This window comes from Lagopus muta, chromosome 17 (assembly GCF_023343835.1).
Source record: "Lagopus muta isolate bLagMut1 chromosome 17, bLagMut1 primary, whole genome shotgun sequence".
NCBI classification, from domain to species: Eukaryota; Metazoa; Chordata; class Aves; order Galliformes; family Phasianidae; genus Lagopus; species Lagopus muta.
In genome coordinates this window covers 1259723-1286330 of record NC_064449.1, presented here as the reverse complement: position 1 = coordinate 1286330, position 26608 = coordinate 1259723, and the positions used below count along the sequence as shown (strand labels likewise).

General features: G+C 47.6%; 1 protein-coding gene across 1 annotated transcript; it reads right to left on the bottom strand.

Annotated features, from left to right (window-relative positions):
• Positions 1-221: 221 nt before the first annotated feature.
• On the bottom strand, positions 222-26592 carry RNFT2 (ring finger protein, transmembrane 2). The gene is given in 11 exon segments (XM_048964149.1): positions 222-466; positions 1369-1470; positions 2489-2554; positions 5937-6086; positions 15639-15792; positions 18270-18370; positions 19871-19947; positions 20902-21061; positions 21063-21381; positions 23785-24246; positions 26554-26592. Coding segments are annotated over 10 exon segments (1347 nt in total). The 5' UTR covers positions 23868-24246; positions 26554-26592; the 3' UTR covers positions 222-331.
• Between the last annotated feature and the right edge of the window lie 16 nt (positions 26593-26608).

Genomic DNA, 26608 nt, shown 5'->3' with positions numbered 1-26608 from the left:
GCAGTGGGGAGTGGAGAACAGCCTCCTGCTACGTGCAGTGTTTACCCCTACTAGAAGGGCAGGAAAAAGGAAACACGCCAATCAGTTCCTAACCACGTATGTTCAAGGAAAATTCTTGGCTGTAGCTCAGCCATGGAGGTCACCCAAACAGAAGCACATCTCCCTTGCCTTGGAGGATGACTTTTTTGCCACCAACAATTGCTGCTCTACCGCTTGTTGGAGAGAGTGCTGGGAGAACAAGCAGGTGATTACATAGCGACATGGGGTCAGCAGATGTTCTGGTCTTCCTTCTCTCCATGCAGGTCATTCTGTTGGGTGATATATGTTGGCTTTAATACACCTGGAAGTGAGCAGAGGTGGTGCCATCCTTCCAGCAGCGCAGGGTTTCCACTGTGACAGAACGGCAAAGGGGACAGGTCTTCTCCCTGTCAAACCAGAGGCAGAGGCATTCTTCACAAAACACGTGCTGCAGAGACAAAAGGGCGCTGTCACAACACGGGCAGCAGGTCTGTGCTCATCCCTACGTGTGCATGCCCCACAGTATGGCTGTGCAGCAACAACCATTTAGGTTCACGGGGAAAGAGAACCCAACTAGCAGTCCTTGGGTGACAGGAAAAACAAATCCCAGCATTGTTAGTACACCAGTTTGCCCAGAGGTGAGGGTATTTGTTGTGGTTGGACTTGATCTTTAAGGTCTTTTCCAACCTGAGCAATTCTGTGATTCTATGATTCTATGTTATTCTATCTCTTGTATCCCTAGAAAGGATTAAAAGAGCCCAAGAAATTTGCTCTAATGAAATAACTGAGAATAGAAGCACGCTTTCACCCTAACTCTCCTTTACCCTGTTTCCACCCCCAATGCACTGGGTTAGTTTACAACCCTTTGCTTAGCTCAGACAACCTCCTTTCTTCCTCCTGCCCCTTACAGTGTTTGTTTCTGCTCACAGCTCCCAGTAGCTTCCACAGTCCCAATTTCCTGCTAACTTGTCAGCAGTTCAGTAGGCTTATTGGCTTGCCACCTCTCCAAGGGTCAGACAGAAACATGCTGCATTCCAGATCCAAGGTCTGGACTGCCAGCAGGGAGTCCTGGGACTGCAGGGCTGATCTTTTCCATCTCAAGAGCTGTAATCAGACCCTACAGAGTGGAGTTCATATGGCTCAGCTGTCGTGAATCACTGGCTATCAGAAGGGAATATATCTAATAGGACATCCTATACCCAGCACATACCCAATATATACATACTCAATGGATATCCTATACCCAGTAGTGCCCAGCAAGAGCTGCCAGAATTGTCTAGGCTGGCTGTGCCTCTCCCTAGCTGCAGAAATGCCAGCAGGGGAAGGTGATGTGTGAAGCTGGGGTCTTACCTGGCACATAAGGATCAAAGGTTCCCTGAACTCTGCTTGGCAGATGGCACAGATGTCCCCTGCCTCACTGCACTGCTGGCTGGTGGCACGGGCCCCGTAGGTCTGTTAGGAACCATGGGGGGAAAAAATAACACTGTCAAAAGGTTTCAGGATGATCTGGTTTGTGCTGAGAATGCACGCAGTGCTTTTCACACTCAGATTTCCTGCAAGACACGGGAAGGAAAGTGGTGCTGCTCCACTGTGTGTGGGGAGGAGAGGTTTGGGAACCAGCATGCAGAACCTGGGCAGCCTGGCATCCCGTGTTCTGCCTTGTCTCCCCCTCGAGCCGACTCCATCTTTTAGCATTTCCACTTGTGGAGTAATGATAATGAAATTTAATGAGCTCAACAGGGAGCTGAACGGATTAATTCAGCACCATTTGCAGAGGTGTTTAGATGGTGGGAGGCGTTACTATTAGCAAGTCAGACAACAGAAGGGGAACAGCAGCACCTGGGGTGTCCCACTTCTCCTTTTTGGGGTCTGGAAGGTAAATGTTGCTTCTCCCACTGTAACACTATCATAAGGGGAATGGAAACAAGCTGAGGATAAAAACCCAGGACAAACCCACAGGACAAGCAAGGTGAACTCCAACAAACTTCCACTATGTTACATTCCTTTCCTCTACATCTCTGGTTTTAACACTTCAAAATACAAATCACAGCAGATCTGAACATCAGTACTGTACAGCACTACATGGGGGGCAATTTCCGTGTGCTGCAGCATCCCTTTGAATGGCAACACACATCAGGCACTGCATCCACTGCTTTAACATCTTCCTCACGCCCTGCAGCTCAAAGCACTGCCAGCTTTGTGAAGCTCTGTGTTGGTGGGTTCACCCACACAGGGCTCCCACTCAGACTGGGCAGTCCAGGCTTCCAGCAGCCTCTCTATCACAAACAGGACAGGGCAGAGGTCAGAACGGGTTCCCAGCCTCCTCGATGAGGGACGCTGCCTTACCCAGCCATGGACAACGTGCTGTTTTGATTCTGTAATTCTGATTTGGTTCTGTAACACTGAGCTATCCTCAACTCTGTCACTCATTAGTGAGAAAGCTCCACTTATGAAACCGATGACCACTTACCTGGGGGGTGCAAAGGACCTTCAGTGCTTTCCGAACACTTCCCACACGGCCACAGATGTCAAAAGACTGCAACAAAGACATTTGGTAGCAGATATTTTTCAGGACATGTGCATGTACACAACTCAGAGACTCAGGAACTGTGTGGCAGGGTTTCTGCAAACGAATCCTTGGAGGGAGGAAAGATCCCAAGCAAGAACAGTGCTGAAAACATTCCATGGAAATTATGGAATGCAGTAAAAGCGAACCAGCAGCGCAGCAATGGAATACAGCTCAAAGACTTCACAAGGCAGAAAGAGGAGCAGAGATCAGAGCATTGCAGTAGGGTAATGTGCCCACCCTAATGCTGACCCTTTCCCATCCGAAGCCCAGAAATAAGGCCAGAAAACACCCAGTCCGCTGTGAGAGAGAGGGAGGGCAATGTGCAAGGGTTGGAAACGGCCTGTGGGGAAAAGAGGATTTCCAGGGCTGCAAGGCTCTGCCACACAGCTTGGGACTGCAGGGCCCAGCAGGTGCTAGAAGGGAAGGAGTGGGAATTGCCTGTCCAGCTGGAGAGGAGTGCAGTGATTAAATATCATCAACAGAAAGAACGAGGAATGAGAAGCAGGATCGATGCTGGCTTGCTCCCATTCGCCTCAAGAAACCTTAAAAGCCAGGAAGGGAATGAGTTCCCAGCACCCACAGATCAGAAAAGGGCAGAAAGTAATGCTGCAGAAAATGACTTCTGAACAGAGACTGAAAGATGTAGATATTATCAGCTTGGCAAAGAAGTACAGGAGTGGGGGAAAGGATGCATGATAAGCTCTCTACACACATAGGGCTCAGCAAGAGAGGAGACACTGGCAAGTGAAGAAGACACAGCACCACTACTAAAAGGGAAAACAGCTGAAAACCTAATCTGATTTGCCATCTTCCCTACCTGCTGGCAGGGCTCTATGAACTAGATAAGAAGAAATAATTGGGCAGAGAACAGTTCTGCATTAGCCAGGAGAAAGGCCAGATGTCACAACAGGCCCCCTGCATTTGTAACCTGGGCGAGGAGCTCGGAGGGCAGGGATGCAGAAGGTGTGGAGTGGCAGCAGAGTAGCAGCACGGAGGCACCAAAATGCCTGGGCTTGGCTTTCTTCTGAGCATGATTAAGTGGGCTCACTGCAGGGAATGCCAATGAGATCATCGAGCAATAGATGTGGAATCAAATGAAAGCACCAATAATGCTTCCAGTCAGCATGTAAAGAGCTCCCAGGGTCCTTCCAGTAATGCTTCCAGTCAGCAACTAGCACTTGAGGCTGCCGACTACTACAGATTTTTTCTCCTCTAACAAGGATGGGGATCAGCTCCCTCCCACAGCACAGCCCACAGCCTTCTCTGCCTGCTTTGCTTGTAATGTGAATGGCTTTGCTCTGGCTCCGATGTCTCCTGTTCTTCCAACCTGTTTCCCCTCCTTTATTTTTCCTCCAGTTTCCTGTACCCCCAAAAGATGCGTGTCCTACAAGTCCCTTTCACATCCCATGCACTGAAGCCTACGTTGCACCATCATCCTTCTGGCAGGTGGATTGGAAATTGGGTTCACAGCCAACAAGTGCTCACTTCTGTCAACAGAAGAGCAGCTATAGTATTGCTAGTTTGAAGAGTTCATGCCTGAGACAGAACTCAAAGCACTGTCACACCACATGGTATCTGTTCCCTCTAGCATCGCTCCTACCCTCAGTTGGTGCTTCTGTTCAGGATAGAGAACTATAAGAGCTCAATGCCTTTATTTACAAACAAAAATCAGAGGTTTCCATTGACACGGTCTGCTCAGAGCACCCAAACAGCTCCCACTGTGCTCTGTGTGGGCAGAGGGGACGCAGCCCCAGCCGAGCCCTGGCCTTTTGCCAGACATACAGAAGGTCTGAGTGCCAAATTGGCTTCTGTGGTTTTTCTAATGTGGTTTGTGGCTTTGCTAATGTGAACTCCTTTGGGTATATTTTCAGCGTCTCCGGCAAGGAAGGAGACCTGCAACTCTTGTGATGGTAAATGGGATGCACGTACCTACTATTACATGACCTGCATTGGGACCATGCTCCCTGCTCTCCTCTCTCATTTCCAAACAGAGTCTCCAATAGGCACAGGTCTACTCCTAACCTGGCCACACGTGCTGTGCTGAGCTGCTGCCACACGCTGACATGGGACACGCAGGCCCCTGTCCCTCCACCTGTGCTCTGCAGGAGCAGGAGGGCCCCAACGCTCTTGGACAATGACTTGTCCAGATGAGAGAAATAGCATGTAGAAGTGCAGGACAGCTGCCCTTCTGCAGTCGTCCCTTCTCTTGTACAAGCAGGGATGCCAGACAGATCACTTGAAGCCTGTCCCTGTGTTGTGATCTGTCTTCCTGAACCCCCACAAGGCCAGAAAGCCTTGCAAGGGGTTCCCCAGGGGAGATTCACACAGTGAATCCCCGTCCATCACGTGGACATCGTGTGTCCCTTATTCTGGCAGCATGCTGCCTTGTCTTGGACACAACAGATTCCCATGACCTCCTCTGCCTGCCCTGGCAGCAGGGGCTGCATGGCCCACTCCTGTAGCTGCAGCTGCAGGCTCATCTCGGGTTATGAGCCATCGTTGGATAGTTACATGGTTCAGCAACCCACCAGCTCTCAGCTCTGCAGGTTCAGACTTTTCTCTCAGTTCTTCAGTCCCGCAGGCCCTTTTTCCCATGCTGAAAAGAACATGCAGCAAGCCAGACTTACTTGCACCTTCTCAGGGGAATGGATAACAGTGCATCCGTTGTTTGCTTCAGCTGCTGCCCTGCCCCGACATAACGAGACTTACAGCTACTTCTAGACCTCAGGTTTGTGACATGCCTTCCTAAAGTCACACCTATTCACTTGCAATTGTACAGGCAGACTCTATGCCTCGTTATTTTTGAGAAAACATCAGTTGCATTTGTCTGTCACTGAGACCCTCGACTTGTCTCAGAGATGCCAGCCCTAGAATGGGGCGAGAACTGCCTGCTTATCCAGGCAGGACCTGGAAGTCCTTCCATTTGCCTGCTGCCCTCAGTGCTGTGCATAACAGAATAGCTGCTCTCTCTCACAAGACAGAGAGAAAAGCTTAACTGCAGCAATCCCTCGTGGTGCTGAATCTACAAGCCTGGAGACAGCAAAGCTCTCTTCCAATAGTGGCCCCCCACGGCTCTGCTGTCATTCTCTGCTAGCCTTCACAGAATAAAGACTATTAGAGAGCAGCAATGACTTCATCAGCCTGATGCAACATTGCAGAGCAGTCACACATCTCCCTCCAGCTCACCGCTGCCCATACAGTGCTGAAGCAGAATGTTTTGGCAGTGAAGCACAGGGCTGCCAAGCTGCAGCTTCCCCTCCTGCCCAGCGATGGCAACATCTAGAGGTGCATTTCTCCCCCCAGCTGTGCTTCTGGCTCTGTTCTTGCCTGTTAACGAGGCGCTGCTCACCTTGCAGAGGCTGTACAGGATGATCAGGATCCCTCCTAGGAAATAACTGCTGGATGGGTCATCTCCCATGATGTATTTGTACCATAGCTGGATGGGGACGAGGGATCGGAACAACTGGCTCAGCTCTTCAATAACCAGATAAAACTTCCCCTGTAAAAAAAAAGGTGATCAGTATCAAGAAATCCAAAGAAGAACATTTAAGAGGTGCAAAGCTTGAAGCTTATAGGACTTGCGTTCACCTGTGCAGTTTGCTACCCCACACAAGGACTCGTGAGATGCAGTTATCTTTGTGGCCACCTAACCTGGTGCCTACAAAGGATAACTGCAGTGTTTCTTTGTGTTCCTCTCGCTCTTTCACTTATCCAGCTGTTATTTTACATTTGTGAATCTGAAGCTTTTAGAGCAGGTTATGGGTGTAGATCTTCTTGCATACCTGTACAGCATGTTAGCAGGAGGGGTTAAGGCTTACAGGTTTACATATATAAAATGTAGACACTAACAGTAATGAGAAAAGGAAAACAAGACAGATCTTTTCCAAGCTACACATCTTCTGAAGGTGCAGAGATTTATATGCAAGGTGACACCATCTTCATGATGGCTTTGCAGATCATCCCTAAGAATCTAATTGTGTAAGCATCCTTCCCTTACCACTCAGCTGTTGGGATGTCTACACTGGCTCAGAAGAACCATCAAGGCACATTACACTCTAAGATGCCCATTTTTCCTCTCCTCCTTCCCCTTTCCAATGCCTTTGTTTCTCTGATTCAGAACCAGAAATCAAAGAAGTCTCCACGCAACACACTGTGGGATTCCCATGGATGTTGTCTGCTAAAAGCAAAATAACTGCAACAAATTCCTCGGCACTCCTGCGTGACCTAATGTGTGTGTTGCTGCTCTGGATGGGGGATCGGATGAGATGATATTTCGGGGTCCCTTCCAACCCCTGACATTCTGTGATTCTGCAAAGCAATCCTATCTCCATAAGGGAAAGGCTGAGTTGTGCCTGCAGGTGCAGACAAAGAGTTGCTGAAGCAAACTTCATCCCAATACCGGATTGAATGCCACAAATGCAGCAAGGCAAACTCTCCTGAGGACCTTAACGTAGACAAAGGGGTGGGGGTCTCCCAGCCTCAGGAAGGAGCAATCTCTCTTCTGTCCCACAGGGCCTAAGAGGGAGAAGTGGCGACAGCACAGCAAGTCACTTCAAGCTGTGGGCCCAGAACTACGCTTAAAGCGTAACATTATCCAGACCGCAGAAATGTTTTAATGCCAGCTTCTATTCGATCCTCACAGAGAGAAGGGGGAAATTCCCCTGGAATTTTGCTGTGCTGTCCCTGTTAGCTTTGTCATCATTGGTGTCAGCTCGGGTCAGCAGCCGTTTGCTGAGATGTGGGGTGGGATGAACCCCCACCGCCCAGCAGGACAGCAGCAGCCAGCGCCCTTCCCTGGGGCTGGGATGAGATCACTCGGCGGCCATACCAGCAAATCGAATCCTTCGGAGAGCTCTGGCATTCTCATGATCTCATATCCCCCCCGGGACAGGGAGTGAGGTCACACCAGCAGTTGCTAACGGACCTGGGCTGTTTTCTTCTTCTCCCCCCCCCCCCCCCCGTTAATCCCAGGTGGCATCACGGAGCAAAAATGTAACGGCGACAATCCGTGGGCCTGAACGCAAGCAATTTATTAAATGAGCACTGAGGGCCTCGTGCCTCCATACCATCATCGGTTATTTCTGGAGCCTTTGTGACAGAGGGTCGCAGCCTGCTCATGACTGCACTGCCGCTTCCTTCCCTTCACGCAGGCGTTTCCCCACCTCCCCCTGCTCAGCCAGCGCTGATGAAAGCTACCAGCAAGCTGCAGGCTGCCAGCTGCTCGGCTCCTCCGTCCTCCTGCTGGGCTCAGCATCCTTCATTCGGCCTTGTTTCCCTGGCAGGACAGGCTGGCCCTGGTCACTGCTTGCTTTCCCATTGCATCAGATGGATTTTGGGGCATCTGTCCTCTGAAGGCTGAAATCAGGACGAAGCTGGAACTCTTCTCCCTCAAAGCTTTTTGAGACACTGAAGTGGCTGAGCCCACAGCACCACATGAAGGTGGGTCAACGGCTGTAGGACTCCGAAACAAATGTGCCACGAGTGACAAAACTCCACGTTTTCCAGCCACAAAACTTGTACCCTTGACAAAGCTTCACTAATTCCTCCCTGCTGTGATGTGAACCTGCAGCTTGCAATGTACCAGGACTGCTTAGCACCCTCACAAGAGCACAGGGAGGTTTCCAATCGAGGCACTGTGCCTCTTCCCATCACCTCTCGGCCCTTAGGAGAGGCCCTGTGCAGCTCAGCGATCACAGGAGGGGAGAGCAGCACAAGGGCAGCAGAGCAGCACTGAGAAGAGAATCAGTGCTACAGTAAATGTTTACAGATAGAGCCCGTCAGGCATCCCAGTGCAGCACCAGCCCTTCTCTAAGCTAGGGAAAGTGCCAAGGAAATGGAAGTGGTTCTGCAGAGGGCCGTGCTGAGGATAATTGTGATCTTCTGAGCCAGAAGCTTACAAAACAAGGTTGTTAGCCACAACTTCAGCAGCAAAACAGTCTTCTGATAGCTGGAAGCCGCTGCAGGCAGCGCCCATCATCTGTAAGTGCACTCAGTGCTCCGTTCTGCCTTCTGCTCTTCAGCTCTGTTATTTCTTGGCTATCCAGGCTGAAGTTTTCTGAGCTGAATTGTGTGAAATCTTGAACTTCTGCTATTTTTCATCCACATTAAGAATTGTATGTTCTCTTAAGCGTGAGTACAATTACTGCTCCTATACGGATCTGCTTTGAAACAATGACTGCAGGTAAGGCAAGCACTGCTTCTCCTTCAGGTGACTTCTCTTATTTCATGGAAACCCATAGAATCACAGAATGGCTGGGTTGCAAAGGAGCACAGTGCTCATCCAGTTCCAACCCCTGCTGTGTGCAGGTCACCAACCAGCAGCCCAGGCTGCCCAGAGCCACATCCAGCCTGGCCTTGAATGCCTGCAGGGCTGGGGCATCCACAGCCTCCTTGGGCAACCTGTGCCAGTGCCTCACCACCCTCTGATGAAAAACTGCCTCCTGATATCCAGCCCAAACCTCCCCTGTCTCAGTTTAAAACCATTCCCCCTTGACCTGTCACTATAAATCTAAGCACCATGGCGTACAGCATCCCACACTGCTGATGGATGAAGGTCTTACAGAAAAATAACATGAAATCACGTAATTAAAAAACTAATTGTAATATGCACATAGCGAAGGGGGGCAGTTACAGCTGCAGAAGCAATGCTAATTCCTACACACGCTAACCAAGCACTGATTTTGGGCTCTCATTTGACATCAGGCTTTGCACAAGTGTGCATGTGCTTCCACAGAAGGAAACAGAGAGAGGCTTTACACCACGGAATTAAAACGGGATGTAAAAGAAGTGAGAGAAGTTGCAATGAGGCAACTGTAAGTTGTGATTAGCACTCCAGGGAAGTTCCAAGTCTCACTTGTTCCGCTGCCAGCAGCATTAGGACATATACTGAGGCAGGAAGATGCTAGAAACACTTCAAGACCTGCTGGCAGTTTGGATCAGAGGAGAGCAGACTCTGCTGAGATCTCAAATCACACTTTAAGGAAGGAGCAGTAAACAGCACTGTGACATGGAGGATGCTGGTGAAAATCCAGGCAAGGCTGATGAGAATCAATTCCAAAGTGGGTCTGGAAGGACCAGGAGATTTTCATGGTTAGTGTACAGCACCTCTGACAGCCACACCTCAGACAGCTTAAACTGGGAACTTAAAACTTGGAAGGTGCTTGAGAGCACTGCTTTCTTTAAAGTTGAGCAGCAGTGACTTTCAGAGCCTGCGAGGGAGAAGAAAGAGTCCCAGTTTCTCAGTGCTTAGGCTTCAGTTTCTTTCTTTCTTCAACAGATCTCTTAAAGCAGCTGCACAGGGAGGTCTTTACAGAACCATCAGACCTCCTGTGGCTCTAAAGGAGCAACGCAGTGTTCTCTGAGCAGAGTGAATCTATTTCTGAGCGAGTTTCCCCACAGAGCATCCAAGATCCTCAAGGAGAGGATAACAAGAGGACAGGCCATTGCCTGTCTAGCCACAATTCAGACACACTGCTGGAGGAGACTGAGATTAACTCTGGCACCAACCAGACAAGGAACAGGAAGACCATACTCGGGGATTTTTTGTACTGTACCACTTCTGTTCCTACTCCTTCTGCAACTTGTTTTAATGCCTCCATGCTTTTGATGAACAGCATCCAGAGGACACAAACATTCCAAGCAACAATTCTTTTCCATGAGTATGAAGAAAGGAACGATACCAGCTCCTTAATTAGTTGTTTCATCATACTCTGCCCTAGGATGAAAGAGGGGCTTCTTTCCTCTTAACATAAGCCTCTGGAAGAGCTGCAGCCTAGAGGAATTGCTGTGGCAGCAGCAAGCTGCTCCTCCTCCCCCGTGATCCAGTGGGACCTGTTCTGTGTGATGGGTTGTTCTAGAGGAATGCAGTCTGCAAGGTGAGCTAGGTGCTCAAGGAACTTAACAATTCTGCACACAAGTCCTCTGTGTGACTGAGGACAGGTCAGTCTGACCAGTGAGAGGATGGGTCCCAAAATTCGGAGCCATGGTATCTCATGGTGCTGAGCTATGATGGAAGATGGAAGCAGATTGCTGGAAACCTGAACCATTGTGCTTATTTGCCTTACAACAATTGTTTAATTATACAGGGCTGTTCACAGAGACAGAAACAGGTGGTGACATGACAACTACACACATCTGCATGCTCCATTCTTACACAGAACAGCACTGGGGCTACCCTAAATTAAACCAGCTTCCACAATAGAGCTGTAACCACCCTACACCAGAGAACTTGGGCTGCACTCGAACATTGACTTTGGACATTTGGTCCAAAGTCAGAGTGCAAAGTTATGTAAAGAATGGCTGTCACACAGACTGAGGTTTTTTCCAACCAAATTTGCTGAGATGGCAAGTAAAGAAAAAACAAACAAACAGAACTAAAGACACAAAACTAAGCAACCAAAAATGTCCAAGCAGCCATTCCCAGAGATGCAGTGAGGTTCACTCAGTGCTGGTTCATACATTTGCCACTGATGCAACTTGAACAGTCTATAGAACAAACCTCACATGAGTAATGCTAGTATGACCCCGGCCTTAAACTCATTTGCAATGTCTAGCTTCATCTTTCAAGCAGAACAGACAAGTATTTACTCAAACAGTAATTTCATGCTATGCTTTCAACAAATGTTACTGTTTTCCTCGTGAATTTCCAGCCTTCTAGACGTGCTCCGGGCTTCCCTGTGTTCCTGTAACTGGGCTGTGCACCTGTACAGAGCATGCAGTGAAAATTCTGACTTATTTATTCACTGCTGGCTAACAGTGCCCCTGGTACGTGCCTTTCTCCCCTGCACATCCCAGGTTGTTACACAGCTCTTTTGTCCTGCTATTCCTTCTCTACCCCACCCCCACGCTGCTCTTTGCTCCCCAGGATATCAGCTTAGATTGCTGACAGCACCATGAGGAGGGGATGGGAGACTTGCAGGCACCTGGGATTTCCTAAACAGAAATCTTTGGCAAATGTCCTTTTATTATTTATTTCCTTGTTTTTAATTCCACCCCCCTCAAGCTGTCATTCCTTAGCAGTGAAAATGAAAAGCTGCCATTTACGTGCACACAACAATGCAGGCTGCTGCAGGCCACATGGCTCCTGCAGTTTAATTTACTTTAATTCATTTTACATTGAACCAAATGATCTTATTTGCTTATTTTAATGGACAGCCTTCAACATACAGGGTGGGAGCCAAGCTTCAAAGAAATTGCCAGCCCAGCTGCCATTAAAAGTTGCACTGAGCTTTGAAGGGTACAACAGAGCTCTTGGGGTGAAGGGACATCTTTAACCAGCTTCACCACCTTCTCTCCCAACCCCCAGTGCAGAGGTACAAGATCTGACTCTGATTTGGGTTACTTTCCTTTCTTTGCTGCTTTTTTCTGTTATGCACACACTATTCTTTCTCCATGACTTTCCTGGCATCTCTGTTTTTCCAGGCTAGTTTGGAACCTGGGAAACTCTGTGATGTTTTTACATTTCCATTCTTCCTTTGTTGGGGATACCTGCAAAGATATTCTGTGTCTAACATACTCCAGCTTGGAAAACCCTGGGTAGATACAGCAGCCTTCATGCTTTGCATTCAAGCAATGAGTATTGTTTTGGTTCCTGTTAACCTTTTCTGGGCCCAAAATGTTCATTGCTGTCTGTATTCAAACTGAAAAGACAAACCTCTTTTTCTTCATCTTAACGTTAACTTGTTTTTTCTCAGTTATGAGTTCACTCTTTAGTAAATCTCATTCTGAATACAGTGAAAATTCAGGTTGTCCTTCAGCTGTTGCAGCAGGTCCAGAATTGGGCCACAAAGATGAGCAAAGGGCTGGAGCTCCTGTAAGAAAGGTTGAGGGAGCTGGGCTTGTTCAGCTTGGAGAAGAGAAGGCTGCGGGGAGACCTCACTGAGGTGCTGCAGTACTTGAAGGGAGCTTACAGGCAGGAGGGAGGCTGACTTTCTACATGGTCTGATGGTGCTAGAACAAGGGAGAATGGCTTTAAATTGAAAGAAGGAAGATTGAGGTTGATGCTGAGAAGAAATATTTTACTCAGAGGGTGGTGAGGCACTGGCACAGGTTGCCCAAGGAGGCTGTGGATGCCCCATCCCTGCAGGCATTCAAGGCCAGGCTGGATGTGGCTCTGGGCAGCCTGGGCTGCTGGTTGGTGACCTGCACACAGCAGGGGTTGGGACTGGATGATCTTTAAGGCCCCTTTCAACTTAACTCATTCCACGGCTCATTTCCATTGCCAATGAGAAGCCCTTTTACTTTTTCCTTCTAAATCTGTACTGGATCCACGATTACCGATGTCACCTCAACCAAATGCTGCCCTTCCTGTGATGGGGCCATACTCACAATGCATGACCATGTACTTGAGACTGGGAGAACTGCTCTAGCCAAAGTTTTTTATGTTCACTGTCCAAACGAAAAGCTGCAATCTGAGCTAAGTGGAATTTGATACAACTCACTGCTTTCATCAATGACTTTAATGATAGAACCAAGTAGGCTTGTTAAACGTGCAGTTGAGGCTAAACTGAGAAGTACATTGGAAGAAAGATTCATAATCCAAAGTCATTTGACAGAATAGAGAAATGGTCTGTAAAAGATGGGGTGCAATTCAGTAAAGAAACAAAGAGAGTCCAGCAGAGAGCAATAAGAAAAACAAAGATCTGGAATGAATGAGTCTGAGGAAAGACTCAAATAATTGTTTCTTCTATAGAGAAGACTGAGAGGACATACAAAGGTTTCAGTGTGTAAGAGGAAGAACAATCTGATCTTGCTTCAGTCACAGCAGATGTGGAGAAGAGATTCAAGAGAAGGACATTGAGAGGCAACGTATCACAAGAAAAAACGATGCAAGCATCAGTGAAAACAATATAACAGAGGAGACTAGAATCTCAAGGAGCAGTACGAAAAGCCAACTGGCTTTCAAAGTGCCTTTGAACTTCCCAGACGAGGAACATCTGAAGAGCCTGCTCAGAAGCTGACCATGGAATGATCAAAGCCCCTGATATTCCACCCATTGGCAAGCTTTATCATCCACTACCACCAGCAAGAAGATAATGCAAGGAAATTCAAGATTAAATACCTCTGTCCCAAATGCTGCTGCACTGAACTCTGTCCCTGACAGTGTAGTAATCCCCATTTCAGGACTTGCATAATAAGGAGCTGCCAGCTTTATCCATGGAGAGGCCCTTGGTGAATATTTCCTGGGGAAAAAAAAAGAGCCCACGACCTTACAGCTCTACCATACAGATTTATTTCCCTAACAGCTTGCTATCTGTGGTGATTAAGGAACAGCCATCCAGTTCACAAACCGCAGGCTAGGCTTCCAGCACAAACACTGACACAAGCATTTGGGGAGGAAGACAGTAACTCTATATCTGATAAATATTAAGACAGGAGGTGGCAAGTACCTTGGTAAGAGTTTGGTTAAGGTAATGTCCAGAGTGCAGTAGAACTGTTTTAACTCACAACAAGCTTATCTGGGGATAAAAAGGTCACTTGACAAATAAGATGAGTAGAATTGTGCTGGCTTGTGGAGGTGAGCTGGGGGAGGGCTCAGGGAAAGAGCTTGGCTCTGTGGTTACCAGGGATGGTTTCTGTGGCACCCTGTGGTTCTCTTGGAGCTCTCCCATCCCAGTTTGATCTTGGTTAATTTGTTACACCAGATCTCATCCCTGCTCGGCCTAATGGATGCAGTGTATGGAGCAGGATAAAAAGCAAATCCAGATCCATAGCAGTAGGTAACAGCAGTCTCAGATGTCAAGGGACAGTGAGACCATCAGCAACATCCTAAGACAAAAAGGGACTTTAAAAAAAAGTGAGAAGTACTGCCATCCAGAAAAAGGTATTAAAAAATGAAGCATCTGTGCTCTGAATCATTACAGGCCCTTGACAGATGTGATCTTACCAGCCTCCCACTGTAGCTGCAAATAAAGCCCCCTTCTCTTTCTTCTCTCCCGACAAGGATTAATGAGTACTTGGGATAGCTCTCAGACAAGCAAGCAAAGGCTGTGAACCTTTTCCAATGCTGCCATTTATCTTGGGAAGACTATTCACATCATTTTTTTTTCCTCCCCTCCCCAAGCTGGATTATGCTCTGACCCAGCACATTAATCTCCCCAAATAAAGTAATAATAATAGGAGAAGAAGGGGGGAAAAAAAACAACAACAACAACAAAAACCAACACAGAGGACTTGGACAATTGCCAGAAATAAATTAATAACCACCTCAAACAGCCCTGCTGTGCAGGAACAAACTGCTCAACTCCCCTGCCACCCATGTCATTTGTAAGCAAAACTATTCCCGGCTCAGATATCCCCTAAGTGCCCTGCCTGGGACTTTCATCCATTAATGGCGGTATCTGCATCCACCTCCCATACCAGCAGCTGCCAGAAAGTTTCTTCACCAAATGCCCACAGTATGCATTGCCACCTTTGGCCACCGAAAAGCAGACACTGCATGTGGAAGGATGCAGTGATAGGACTGTGAAGAGTAAAATCTGCGTACGCGAATGTATGAAAGGATACCTTCAGAAAAGATTTGGTGAGGAGGTTTAAAAGGTTAGGCCCGGTTTGTGTGTGATTTATTGAAGTATTTTAATTGTTTACTTAAAATATTTCTTCAACCATGACAGGAACAGGCGTTATCTTGCGTGGTATCAGTAGCTTCAATTTCAAAGTTATTTTTTTGACCCAAAGTGGAAAGAAGAGGAGTGTTTGCAATTTCTTCCTGTTAATAAGAAATTTGTGCCTCAGAATTAACCTACTGACAAAGCCAGCTCAGAAAACAGAGCAGCAGTCATTAGAAACGCAGTTATCTCACTGCTAGCACTTACTCCTCAAGCAATGCTTACCTCTCTCTCTGGCCTTCAATCACTTGCTGGCATTACCAAAGCCTTGCTCAGGTCCATGATTTTTCAAAACCCAAAACCTACTGCCAGGTGACTGCTAAAATTTCATCAGAGGTTTCCTGATTCCTGCCCTTCCACCCGTATTTCTGGCCGTACCCATGTTGTAAAGACCTCATGTTATCAAAGATACACATCCGTGGATCCGGAAGGGAAGGGGCTCTTACCTTTGACTTGACAGCTAAGATGATCTTAGGCAGGGCAACAATCAGGCATTTCAGTGCAATGGTGAGATACTTCAGCACAAAGTCTGTGATCCCCACGATCCACATCAGGTCAAAAAAGTCCAATCTCTCAATGTTGGGCTTCAAAAATATAAGGCTGAAAGGCATGACAACAAAGTTCAAATAGCAACGAGGAGAACCTCATTTAGGCTTCTTGGTTCCAGCTCTACCCATCATCAGCCAAAGGCAGAGAAACTCCCATGAACCACAGTGAAGCTCTCAAGGGCAACAGCAATAAGACATGCAGATTAGTCCCACGGTTCCTCTGGGCCTCTTGCCTGTTTCTACCAAGGCCAGCAGGTTTGCCTGCTATCAGAACACAGGACCCAAACACGTACAGAATCCATTTCTGAGATTTCAAGCATTAAAACCTGCAATCGACCACTAAAAAAGAGCCTTTGGTGTAACAACAGTGCCTTTAGACCTCCTTCAGTCCTGACTGTGAAAGCTTTTCACTTGAGGCCTCGCTCTTTAGTACGGTTCCTTGGACAGGAAAGTCACAGCCAAACTCAAGATCACCGTGTCTTCCTTCATGGAAGCAGCCTCGCCACAGGCAGAGCTATTTCGGGGCAGCAGTCTGTACAGCTGTGCTCGTCACGAGCGGGTGACAAGGGAACACAGCAGAACTGTGGCAGAAAGGTTAGGGCTCCAGGAGGGCCATGCTCTGTCACAGGCTCACAGGCTGCCAGTTAGCAGCTCTCACCTGAACCAAAGCTCCATGAGGCAGTGGTCTTTGCTTAGTGCTACTGACTGGGCTGAACGTCTGGTCTTTAAAGAAGGGGAGTGCAGGACAGCACAGCTTCACGCAGCCATGAGCAGCAATGAGGCCTGGACTCCACTCACACTGAAAAAATAGGATTCCTCTCCACGGTATTTCCATATCAAAGCCTCGTGGTAGAAAGCAAAAATTTAAAAAAATAATAAAATAAAAAGAAAGGAAAGGTAAAATAAACAACCCAGAAAGAAAAGCCTGAGCATGAATTTAAAATACTCACAACATTGGCACAGCACAACAGGTAAAATTAAACCCTAAAACAAAAACAGAATCAGAGACTTTACTACTGTTTATGCACTAGAAACAAGTAAAGAGTAAGTAAATCAGGAATTGAAAAATAAATGAGGAAGAAGGAAAAAACAAAACAGTTATTTCTAACGTCACAGGCCTGCCTTGTGAATGGGCACAGGTCCTCCCGTGCACCAACACATCACTTGCAAGAAGGGGTTTTCCAGTAAGTGATTGCCCAGACTGTTTACTCTTAATAAACTATGCCCTAAACAGTGTGCAGGATGGTCCCAGATTGCTGAAACCCTTGTATTTCAGGAGACTTGTCTCAGATTTTAAACTATTTCTATTCGTGAGCTTAACCTTAACCTGCTTCCTAAAGCCACGTTGCTTCCCTATGGTGCAATCAATTTCTTCTGAGCACCTTCACACCTTTCTGCCATACCTCTTTCGTGTCGCCCATAAACTGCATGGAGTTTATCCCACAGCTCACCACCTCTCATTCTTACCTACATAACTTCCCAGCTCTCTCTCTTCTTTACAAACACAACTTTCCAATAATGAAACCCTAATTCATTAGGAGCAACTCCAAAAGCAACCAGGCGGGTGGGCAGGCTGTAGACCTGGACTCCTCCACTGCACAGACAGTATTTGTGGGGAGAATCTGATAAGCAATGAACTAAGTGAGAGAAAGAACACACCTGAGAGATGTCCAGCCATAGCCCAACTGATGCATGCTATGTGCATTGTATACTCCAGAAAATATTTTAATTCTGAAATTAAAGTTTCTTCCAGTGGGACAAGTAATATTCTAATTGGGAAGATAATTCATGCGGTGTTAACTAAGAGTGCCAAAACTACCTTCTCAAGTGACTGGGTTTGATAATTGCTTCATTTCTTCCTACTTATTCCACTAATCTCTCTTTGCTTAAGTATCTTTGCAGGGATAGTACTGAACCAAATCCATGGATACTAACTCCTCTGTATTTGAGAAGTGCTTCAGTCAGAATTTGAAAGTTGAGCCCATCTTAATCACACCAGACCCAGATGCCTCCAAGTGCTGAGTACAGTGAGGTAACACACAGCTGCTTCATGACCAGCTTATCTCCAGTAACAGACTAAAAGTTGGACAGACCAAAAAGAAAATATGACAGGACCAGTCAAACCAGTTGGTCCATTCTTATCTGCTTCCAACAGCTGCTCCCTACGTTCAGTCACAGCATTCAAAATGGAAAAGTTCTGCTATGAAAAACTATCCAGCCTGCTTTGATGCTTAAGAAGTGTTTGTATTTCAGTGGCAAGTGCATGTATTTCAAGCAGAAACTGTAGCTTATCATCACAGCTGGCTCGTTCAGACCTGGTTATGTCACTTACTGATAGGGGCATAGTCCTCTGATAAAAGTGATAGGCATATTCTTTTCCTGTGTTGGAAGGTACCACAAAGGTGTAACAACGACAGCAAACACAGTGAGCATCCACACTTCCTGAAGAGTGAGTAGAAGTGGGCTTCCTCCTTTCCAGCCTGGCAATTACCACCCGCCTCCATCAGATGCAATGTAAATTCTGCCCACCTGTTGTACAGCTGCTGGGAGCTGAATGTGTAGAGCAAGTACAGGGTGTTCCCAGTGAGAAAGGCCAAGATCCAGAAGACAACCAATACTGACCTCTTCTCCTGAGCAACAAAAAGCAGAGAACATTAATTCCAAGCCTCGAGGGCTGCACTGAGCTCCTGGCTGCTGAAAAATGCAGGGCCAGCCCAGGGGATCCAGGCATGCAATTGAGAATTCAGGAATCAGTTATTTACACGGGACTAAGATTCACAAACAGGCTGCTGAGTAAAGACACTTAGAACACAAGCAGAAAGGGCTCTCATCACCCAACCTCTGCAAACAGCAACTTCAGAGAAATTAATGCAAACACACTGGTGGAAACGACAGCCTGGTTTGCAGAATGCAGTGTTCAAAGTTGGGATCTCTCTGGGGACATCTAAATTCTCCTGATATTTAAAATGCAGTTTGAGACACAGTTCAAAGGAAGTCACTTCCACGTATTATACTGCAGTTCTGAGCCTAAACCTGTGTGGAATGGCACTTTGTGAAAGGAGTGTTTTACAGATCTACCCAAAGTCACTTAGAAGGCTCAGCTAAACCAAAGGTAGCATAGCCCACTGCTTCATGCAGCACATGAATGTTGTCTGAATACATGAAGGCTCTGGAACATGTATTTTTGACTGAAGAAATAATTAAAGGTCAGAAGAAGTACAAATTTTACATTTCAAAGCACGAGGAACATTACGGATGGAAGCTGGAAGGCAGAAGATCTTGTCCTGGGTCTTGGCCCAGTGTTATTTTGGAGAGCAAAAAAACTCTTGGGAAGGGGAAAAAAAGCAGCTTTATTAAGATGCATTAAGAATAGAGCTATTTGTAGCTGTTCAACAGCCAGGGATGTTAGGCTGAGATTTAAAGCAGGCGGATTAATGGGCACAGTGCGAGAAAGACAGAGGTGCAAAGTGCAAGGCAACAGCAATCTATTACACAACTGTGCAATTTATCTGTTCCCTGGGCACTCTATCACCTTTATTTCACTGCTACTGGTACATATAAATGTATGCTTGTGCATACAGAAAAGCAATTCTTGTTTTGTGCTTTTGGTGCTGTTGAACTATTTTGCTGACAATGAAGATTGTAAAAACTGAGAAAATCCCCCAGTTTCTTTATATTCTAAGTTTAACATCAGGACAGCATTATAGAGACATTAACAAGTACCACGCCTGCAAATCCTTAATCTGAACAATTAAACACTAGAGAATTACATCTCATTACTATTTAATGACACTGATTTCCACTAGGCACAATGGGAAACTGAGGCACAGAGAAGTGCTTGATGAAGCACTGCCAGCCAGTGGCAGAAGCAGGTTTGCACCTCCCTGACTTTCCCTCTCTTGCTTTTCTATGACTTCCTTTCCCAAAAGCATCAGTGGGGAGAAGTAGGCAGAAGTGAGAATTGTGCCACAGGACACATTCACAGTCCTGTGTTCACAGGACACTCTGACAGACCTGTATCTATACAACGGCATTCAACCCTACGTTGCAAAAGAATTTTCAGCATAAACATTTTGTGTACTAAGAGAAATGTTGCCTGGGAGCAAAAGAAAGCAAGATGCTGTGCTTACCTTTAGAGCAACCTGCTCTCGGAGTGTGGAGTTGGCATAGGCAAATGTGCTGGCCATGCCAATGCACACAGCAATCCCTGCAGGGAAAGGCACTGTGAGTATATATGGCCATGCAGGAGGAACTTCAGCCCTAAGCCATCTGATACAAGCACCTTGAGCTCTGAAGAACAGTTACTGAGTAATATTCTGGATGCACCAGGAATTAAAATAAATAAGCAACTGAAAAACGTCAGTCTGGCCTCACAAAATTCAAATACAAGCTGAACTGAAATAAAGACACCACAATGAGTGCTTGCCAGCCAGCCAAGTACAGTCTCTGCTAACAACAGGACAACAGAAGTGCTGCAAGTTGTGGCTGCACTGGGCAAGCAGAAATCAGCTGGAAGACAATATTACAGCACCAGTTTGGCAGCTCCTAGAGCACAGAGCTCGCTATCAAAAGGATACAGAATACCAAGTTTAAAGAACAAGGCTTTGCAGACATAAATCAGTGGTGGTTTTGGGTTATAAGCAGAGTAAACTCAAGCATTACTGGCTTCGCTATGATAATCTCAGCACATTACACCCAGTAAGGACCTTCAGACATGCCACACAGACCATGTCACAGAAGAGAAGGATTTGGTGAGTGCATTTTACATGACCACTGAAGGGCCGAAATGCTCAAGCTCCAATATAGAAACTAGAGCATATTCTTTAGGGAACTCTGAAGATGTCGACTGCAAGCTGTAACTGCTGATGCTGTTGGGCATCACCTCAGCCCCTGTAGGAGCGATTGGGAACAGGAACGGGAAGGATCCCCAATTATCAGGATAGGAGCAGATGGGACTGACACAGATGGGACTGACACAGATGAAAACAGCTTGCATTGGAAGTCAGGTGAAAAAGTAGAGCTTGCTATTCCACGCATTTTAATGTGTCCCCTTCGTGCTGTAGACGCTGCCATGGGGATAGATGCATCAGACATCCCAGCAAGGCAGAACTTCCTAACCACCCTCTAGTCCCCTTACAGCCCCAAAAGGACGGCCGCTTACCAAGCTTGTGCTGGAAACAGACTTTAGCCAAGAGGATGAGGATGAAGGGAAGGCCCTTCTGCAGCCAACCGATCACCGCTTTCAGCTCTGAAAGCGCCGGTGCCGGAGTCCCAGCCTGCTCCTCACTGCCCTCCTCAGCGTGCCCGTGTCGGTCCCCCCCCCGCCATGTGCAGCAGGGACGCACCGCGGTGATGGCTGTGGTGGAAATGATGGGGCTGCTGGCGGTGGTGAAACGGGGCTCCTTCCGTGCGGCCCGCTCCCTCCTCCCTTGGGGCCGGCATCTGAATGAACACCTCCCCACCTCCTGCTGAAGAGCCCAGGACCAAACCCGACTGGAACGGCGTGGCTGTGATGGATCCCGAGGGGATTCCTGCCAGGCCGGAGAACAGCTGCTGTGGTGAAGAAGTCTCAGCCTTCAGGCTTTCAAACACTCCGCTTTCATCCACGCTGGTTTCAGAACTGACCGTTTGGCTCCGGTTTCTGTAAAGGGAGGAGATGAGAGAAAAGTGATGGAATACAAATGTGTGCCACAGAACTCGCAGCGCCATCCTAACAGCATCCTGACATCGCCTTCGTGCACTGCCAGGACATGCAGTTCTGCAGGTAACAGATGTGATTTGCTCCTGGAAAGCCACAGCTGCAGATCCAGGGGCTGGCATTGCTCACAGTGCACCAGTTCCTTCCTCTGAGGGCCGGAGCCCCCAGACCATCCCTTTCCCTTTGGAGGAACCAGACAAATAAGGCATCTATTATCTAATTCAGCATCTATAGTAATTTTAAGATTTAAAGAAAATTATAGAAAATATAGGAAAAAAAACCAACAACAACAGACCTTCCCACAGCTCAACCAAGACAGGACTCATTACATAGAAACAAATCAATCATGCTAATTCAAAGAAATGATCTGCCCCCAAGGTATTCCTTCTTTATTTAGGGGTGGTCACTGCTTGTCCCTGACAGCAGTGCAAAGGAGAGAGGCAGCTGGAAAAGACAAGTGTTGAGAGCTGCCTGTGTGCCCCTAATCCAACAAATACAAAAATATATTCCTGAATTGTGGAAAAAAAATGTTTTATTTTTGTGTTCTCAGCCAAACAGACACAGATGTGCTCATGGATGGACCAGGCAGTGGGCAGAATTGGTCCTGGCACTGATTTGTTACTAAGTTTGTTGCATAGATTATAGCCAGATTCCAAAAGAAAGTTCTAGATGTCTTCACCCTAACACCAAAAGAAAATATGCTTTCTTCACCTGAGCCCAATGCTGCAGTACTGAACATGTGTTAAGTTTGGATGCAAGGGGACAACAGAAGCAACACACAGAAAGGGTCCTCAGGCAGTAAACGCCCTGCAGACAGCAGAGAGCTCTCTAACTTGCAAAAGAAGACTAAAGAATAAATAAAGCACAGCAAGAGGCAAAGCCCACAAGTAAGGCATGTTGCACATCTCTCTTGGTGTGAAGCCTTGGAGATTTCCAGCTTCAGAAACAGTGGTCACAAGCTGAGCCAGCACACACAGGGCCTTCACTCTCTCCCCCATGGGCTCAGAAACCTCCCCAGGTTCCCCACAGGGCACAGAGCACTGCCTTCATCTGACTCCAGAGACAGCTCCAAACCTCTCTGGGCACACCTTCCCACTAAGTAAACTCCTCACAAGGCTTCTTACAGCTACACCCCATTCCCAGTGTCTCTCCGCAGCAAGGAGTCAAGTCAACAAGACAAGGCACACTTCTCTTTGGTTCAAATTAACCAGATGTTGGATCTCACACCTAGGTTACAACGCAGGGATGCAGACACAAGACAGGGATAGAACACAACAGATCTGGGCCTACCTCTGGAACATAAACACATTGGGTGGGACAGATAAACACAGAAGTATTGTTTGCAACAACACTACCAGGGCACACGACTTCTCAGTAGGAAGGAACTAACCAGGCATATATTAAAAACAGACATGGATGAAATGCTGAGCCCGATGAAGTCAACCAAGTGACAGTGTCAGTGGCAACAGCATTTCATTGTGGTTAGAAAGCCTTCAGCCTACATCACTGACATGTATTTACCTCTACCTGCAAAAGCAGCAGAAAATACTTAGCGACTGTTTGTGATCCAGATCTCTCACTTACAATCTCAGCTGAGCCAAAGCAATACAATTTGTTAGTTCTATCTTAGTCTCATTAATTAGATTAGTTTCTTCTTCAGAGAAAAAAAAAAGTCAACACTAACTCTGGGAAAACACAAGGGGACATTCAGCACCAGAACAACAAGACTGGCAAACCCGCCCTTGTTGATGTGATAATTACAGAAATGAATTAGCAGTACTGTGCATCTAAATCTTCACGTACGTGAAGCTAGATGCAGATTCTGGGATGACACGAAGAATCACCCCAACTCTTAATGAAGGCTCTGCTCATACAGATTGACCCTTCTGGATTGGTAGTACTCAGTACCCCTGCAGCACTGTGCTGTGGGTTGCCCTTCCAGAGCCTCAAACATCCTGCTGCCTGAGCCAGCTGTCTGCATGTGTACCACAGTGCATCACCAAACGTGAAACATTGCAGTTGGCAGCAGCTGAAAGAGAAAAGTAAATCTGTCTCTAAACCCAAGCAGAAAACCTGGCTGTATCCCACACACAGGAAGTATTTGTCTGTCTCACTTCTGAGCTTTTGTCTTCCAAAACCAAGAGATGCACCACACACTTAAATCAGAACACTGCCACCTGCAGAGGAAAAGGTAGGAAAAACTGAAGAGGAAGCATTCAAGGCCAGGCTGGATGTGGCTCTGGGCAGCTTGGTCTGATGGTTAGCGACTCTGCACATAGAAGGGGGCTGAAATTAGATGAGCACAGTGCTCCTTTTCAGCCCAGGCCATTGGGTGATGCTACGTACCTTTCAGGAGGAGCACTGTCAGTGTTGCTGCTGTGCCGTCTCTGCATTTTCCTCAACACCTTGAAACACAGCACACTCAACATCAACGCTGCCAGTCAGCGATTCCAGCGTGACTAACAGAGATCCACTGAGCCAGAGAGCTGGGAAACCTCTTCAGCTGGTGACATGGCTGGTGTAAACCGTCTGCTCCTCCGCAAGAGAGGCCTGCAGTTGTTTCTCAGTACACTTGTGAAGAACCAGCTTTCAGATGGCAAATGAGAGCACATGCAAACAGGTCTCCATGTTGGGCAGGAATGAGGCAGGCTCCCTTCTGCAGCACAGTGCAGCTCCCCAGGGCGTGCAGCTGTACGGTGACATGGCCTGCCCTACATCCCGCAGGGCAGCTCCAGCTGTGAGGTGGATTGTGCTCTCTGCAGACTTCCTCCTCTTGTGAAGAAACTTGCAGAGCAATAAAGAGCAAAACTGAGGGGGAATAAAGAAGATGTATAAGCATTTTAAATGAAAAAGTACAATCAAGGCTTGACGACGTTCTTTTAAATAGGCAGCCCATCCCTTTTAGGCCACAGATTGCCATTAGCAAACCCTGTGCAACGGTCAGAAATAATATCCATGTGTGCAACATGAAACTGAGATACATGCAGCCCCGTATCTGTAGATCAACACAGGTACACTGTGTTGAATTTGTGAAAGGATGAGAAGGAAAGTAACACACAGTCTTCCCACCAAGCAGGCTGAGCTGGGACAATATGGGATTTGAGTCACAAAGGACAGAAAACATCAGGGTTTTAACATGGGATGCCAACTTTTGGACACTGCTTTTAGTGCTTGTGGTGGCAATGGTGATGAGGAGACGGTTGGACCAGATGATTTTACAGGTCGTTTCCAACCTTATGATTCTATGATTTCTGGAAGTAAAAGAGTGAGCCAGTCCACATATCCCATTTTATAATCTTCAATCCATATGCTATTGTTTACTTTTAGGTATTCATAGAAATACACACACATACATAAAATGCACACAAGAAAACAATCAGCTATAGCAGGAGGAATGTAACTTGCAACAAATGCTATGGAAAAGACACAGGCAGCCATCAGGAGCACCAGAAATGTAACTCTAATCAAAGCACTCTGATAACCTAAATTACCAACACTCCCTTAAGTTCCCTTTTAACCTGAACAACAATTGACATGTGATGAAACAGCCAAGGTCCCAGGCCAACCACGCATACAGTGCTCTCCCACCACTGAGCAACTCTAGGTTCACTGCCTGTAATGAAACCTGGAGGATCCCCAATTCCTTCCCAAACCATGACAAGTCTCCCGGATTGTAATAGCAGGGTGAGAACAGCGTTTTAAATGACATGCAGCTTTATGGGGAAATAACTTTGTTTTAGCATCAGCTATAAAGGGGACGGTGGCACAAATGTTAGGTATTGAAGACATGAGGCTCCAAGAGATGTAACCTATTCTATGGATAAGGTCAGGTACCATGTAATTGGATGTTATCCTGGGCAGTGTGGTTGACATGCCTGTGGGATGGGATGCCAAACAGAGAGACCTGGGCAGGCTGAGCAGCGGGCCAAGGAAGTTCATGAAGGCCTCATGAAGTTCAGCAAAGCCAAGTGTGAGTTGTGCATCTGGAATGTGGCAACCCCTGTTATCAGGACAAGCTGGGGATGTAAGGATGGAGCACAGCCCTGCTAGAAATGACCTGGGGGTACTGGTGGATGGCAGCTGGGCATGAGCCAGCACTGTGCTCTCACAACTCAGAAAGCCAACCGTATCCTGGGCTGCATACAGAGCAGCATGACCAGCAGGGTGAGGGAGGGGATCTGCCCCTCTGCTGTGTGCTGTGAGACCTCAGCTGCAGTGCTGCATCCAGATGGGGAGCAATAAGTGCAGGAGAGACACGGAGCTGTTGGAGCACGGCCAGAGGAGGGCCCAGGGATGGAACACTGAGCTATGAGGACAGGCTGAGAGCTGGGGCTGTGAGCCTGGGAGCACTGCAGGGAGAGCTGCGAGAGGCCTTCAGTACTGAAAGGGGAGCTATGAGAAAGTAGGGACAGATTCTTTAGGGTCTGCTGTGACAGGACAAGGGGAAATAGTGTCAAACAAAGAGAGGACGACTTAAACAGGATACAAGGAAAACGTTTTTTATGCTATGGGCCTATGCTGTGCTATGGGTCCGGTATTAAATGGGAAGGCTGGTGGCCCTGCATGTGGCAGAGGGTTGGAGATTCATCATCCTGAGGTCCCTTCCAACCCCGGCCATTCTGTGATTGTGTGATGGGCGGTGAGGCACTGCACAGGGTGCCTGGAGCGGCGGTGCTGCCCCAACCCTGCAGACACCCGAGGTCAGGGGACGGGGCTGCGAGCACTGAGGAGCTGCGGGTGTCCACGAGCACCGCAGGGGGGAGGACGAGATGGCCTTGAAGGGTCCCTTCCCATTCAAACGACGCTATGATTCCATTCCTCCATCCCAAAAGACGCTCAGCTCTGACACCCGCTCTTTCCAGGTTACTTTTCACCTTCCAGCAGCAGCCAGAGGTCTCACGGAGGTTCCCGCATCCCACGCTACGGAACAGCGGCACACAACGAGCAGCTCCTGGGCCGCGCCGGGAGCACAAAGCCGCACCAATCGCCCAGTAAGGACGCATCCACACGGACGCTCCGGCTCGCAGACACCCACCAACGCACCAACCCCCCCCTCCGCACCGTAGAACCCTTCCCTTCTCTTCCTCCCCCCCGCGCCGGACGCCCCGTACTCACCGTGCCGCCCCGCACCGCCCCCAGCCCGGCCGCTCCCCCTCCTTGCACGCACATC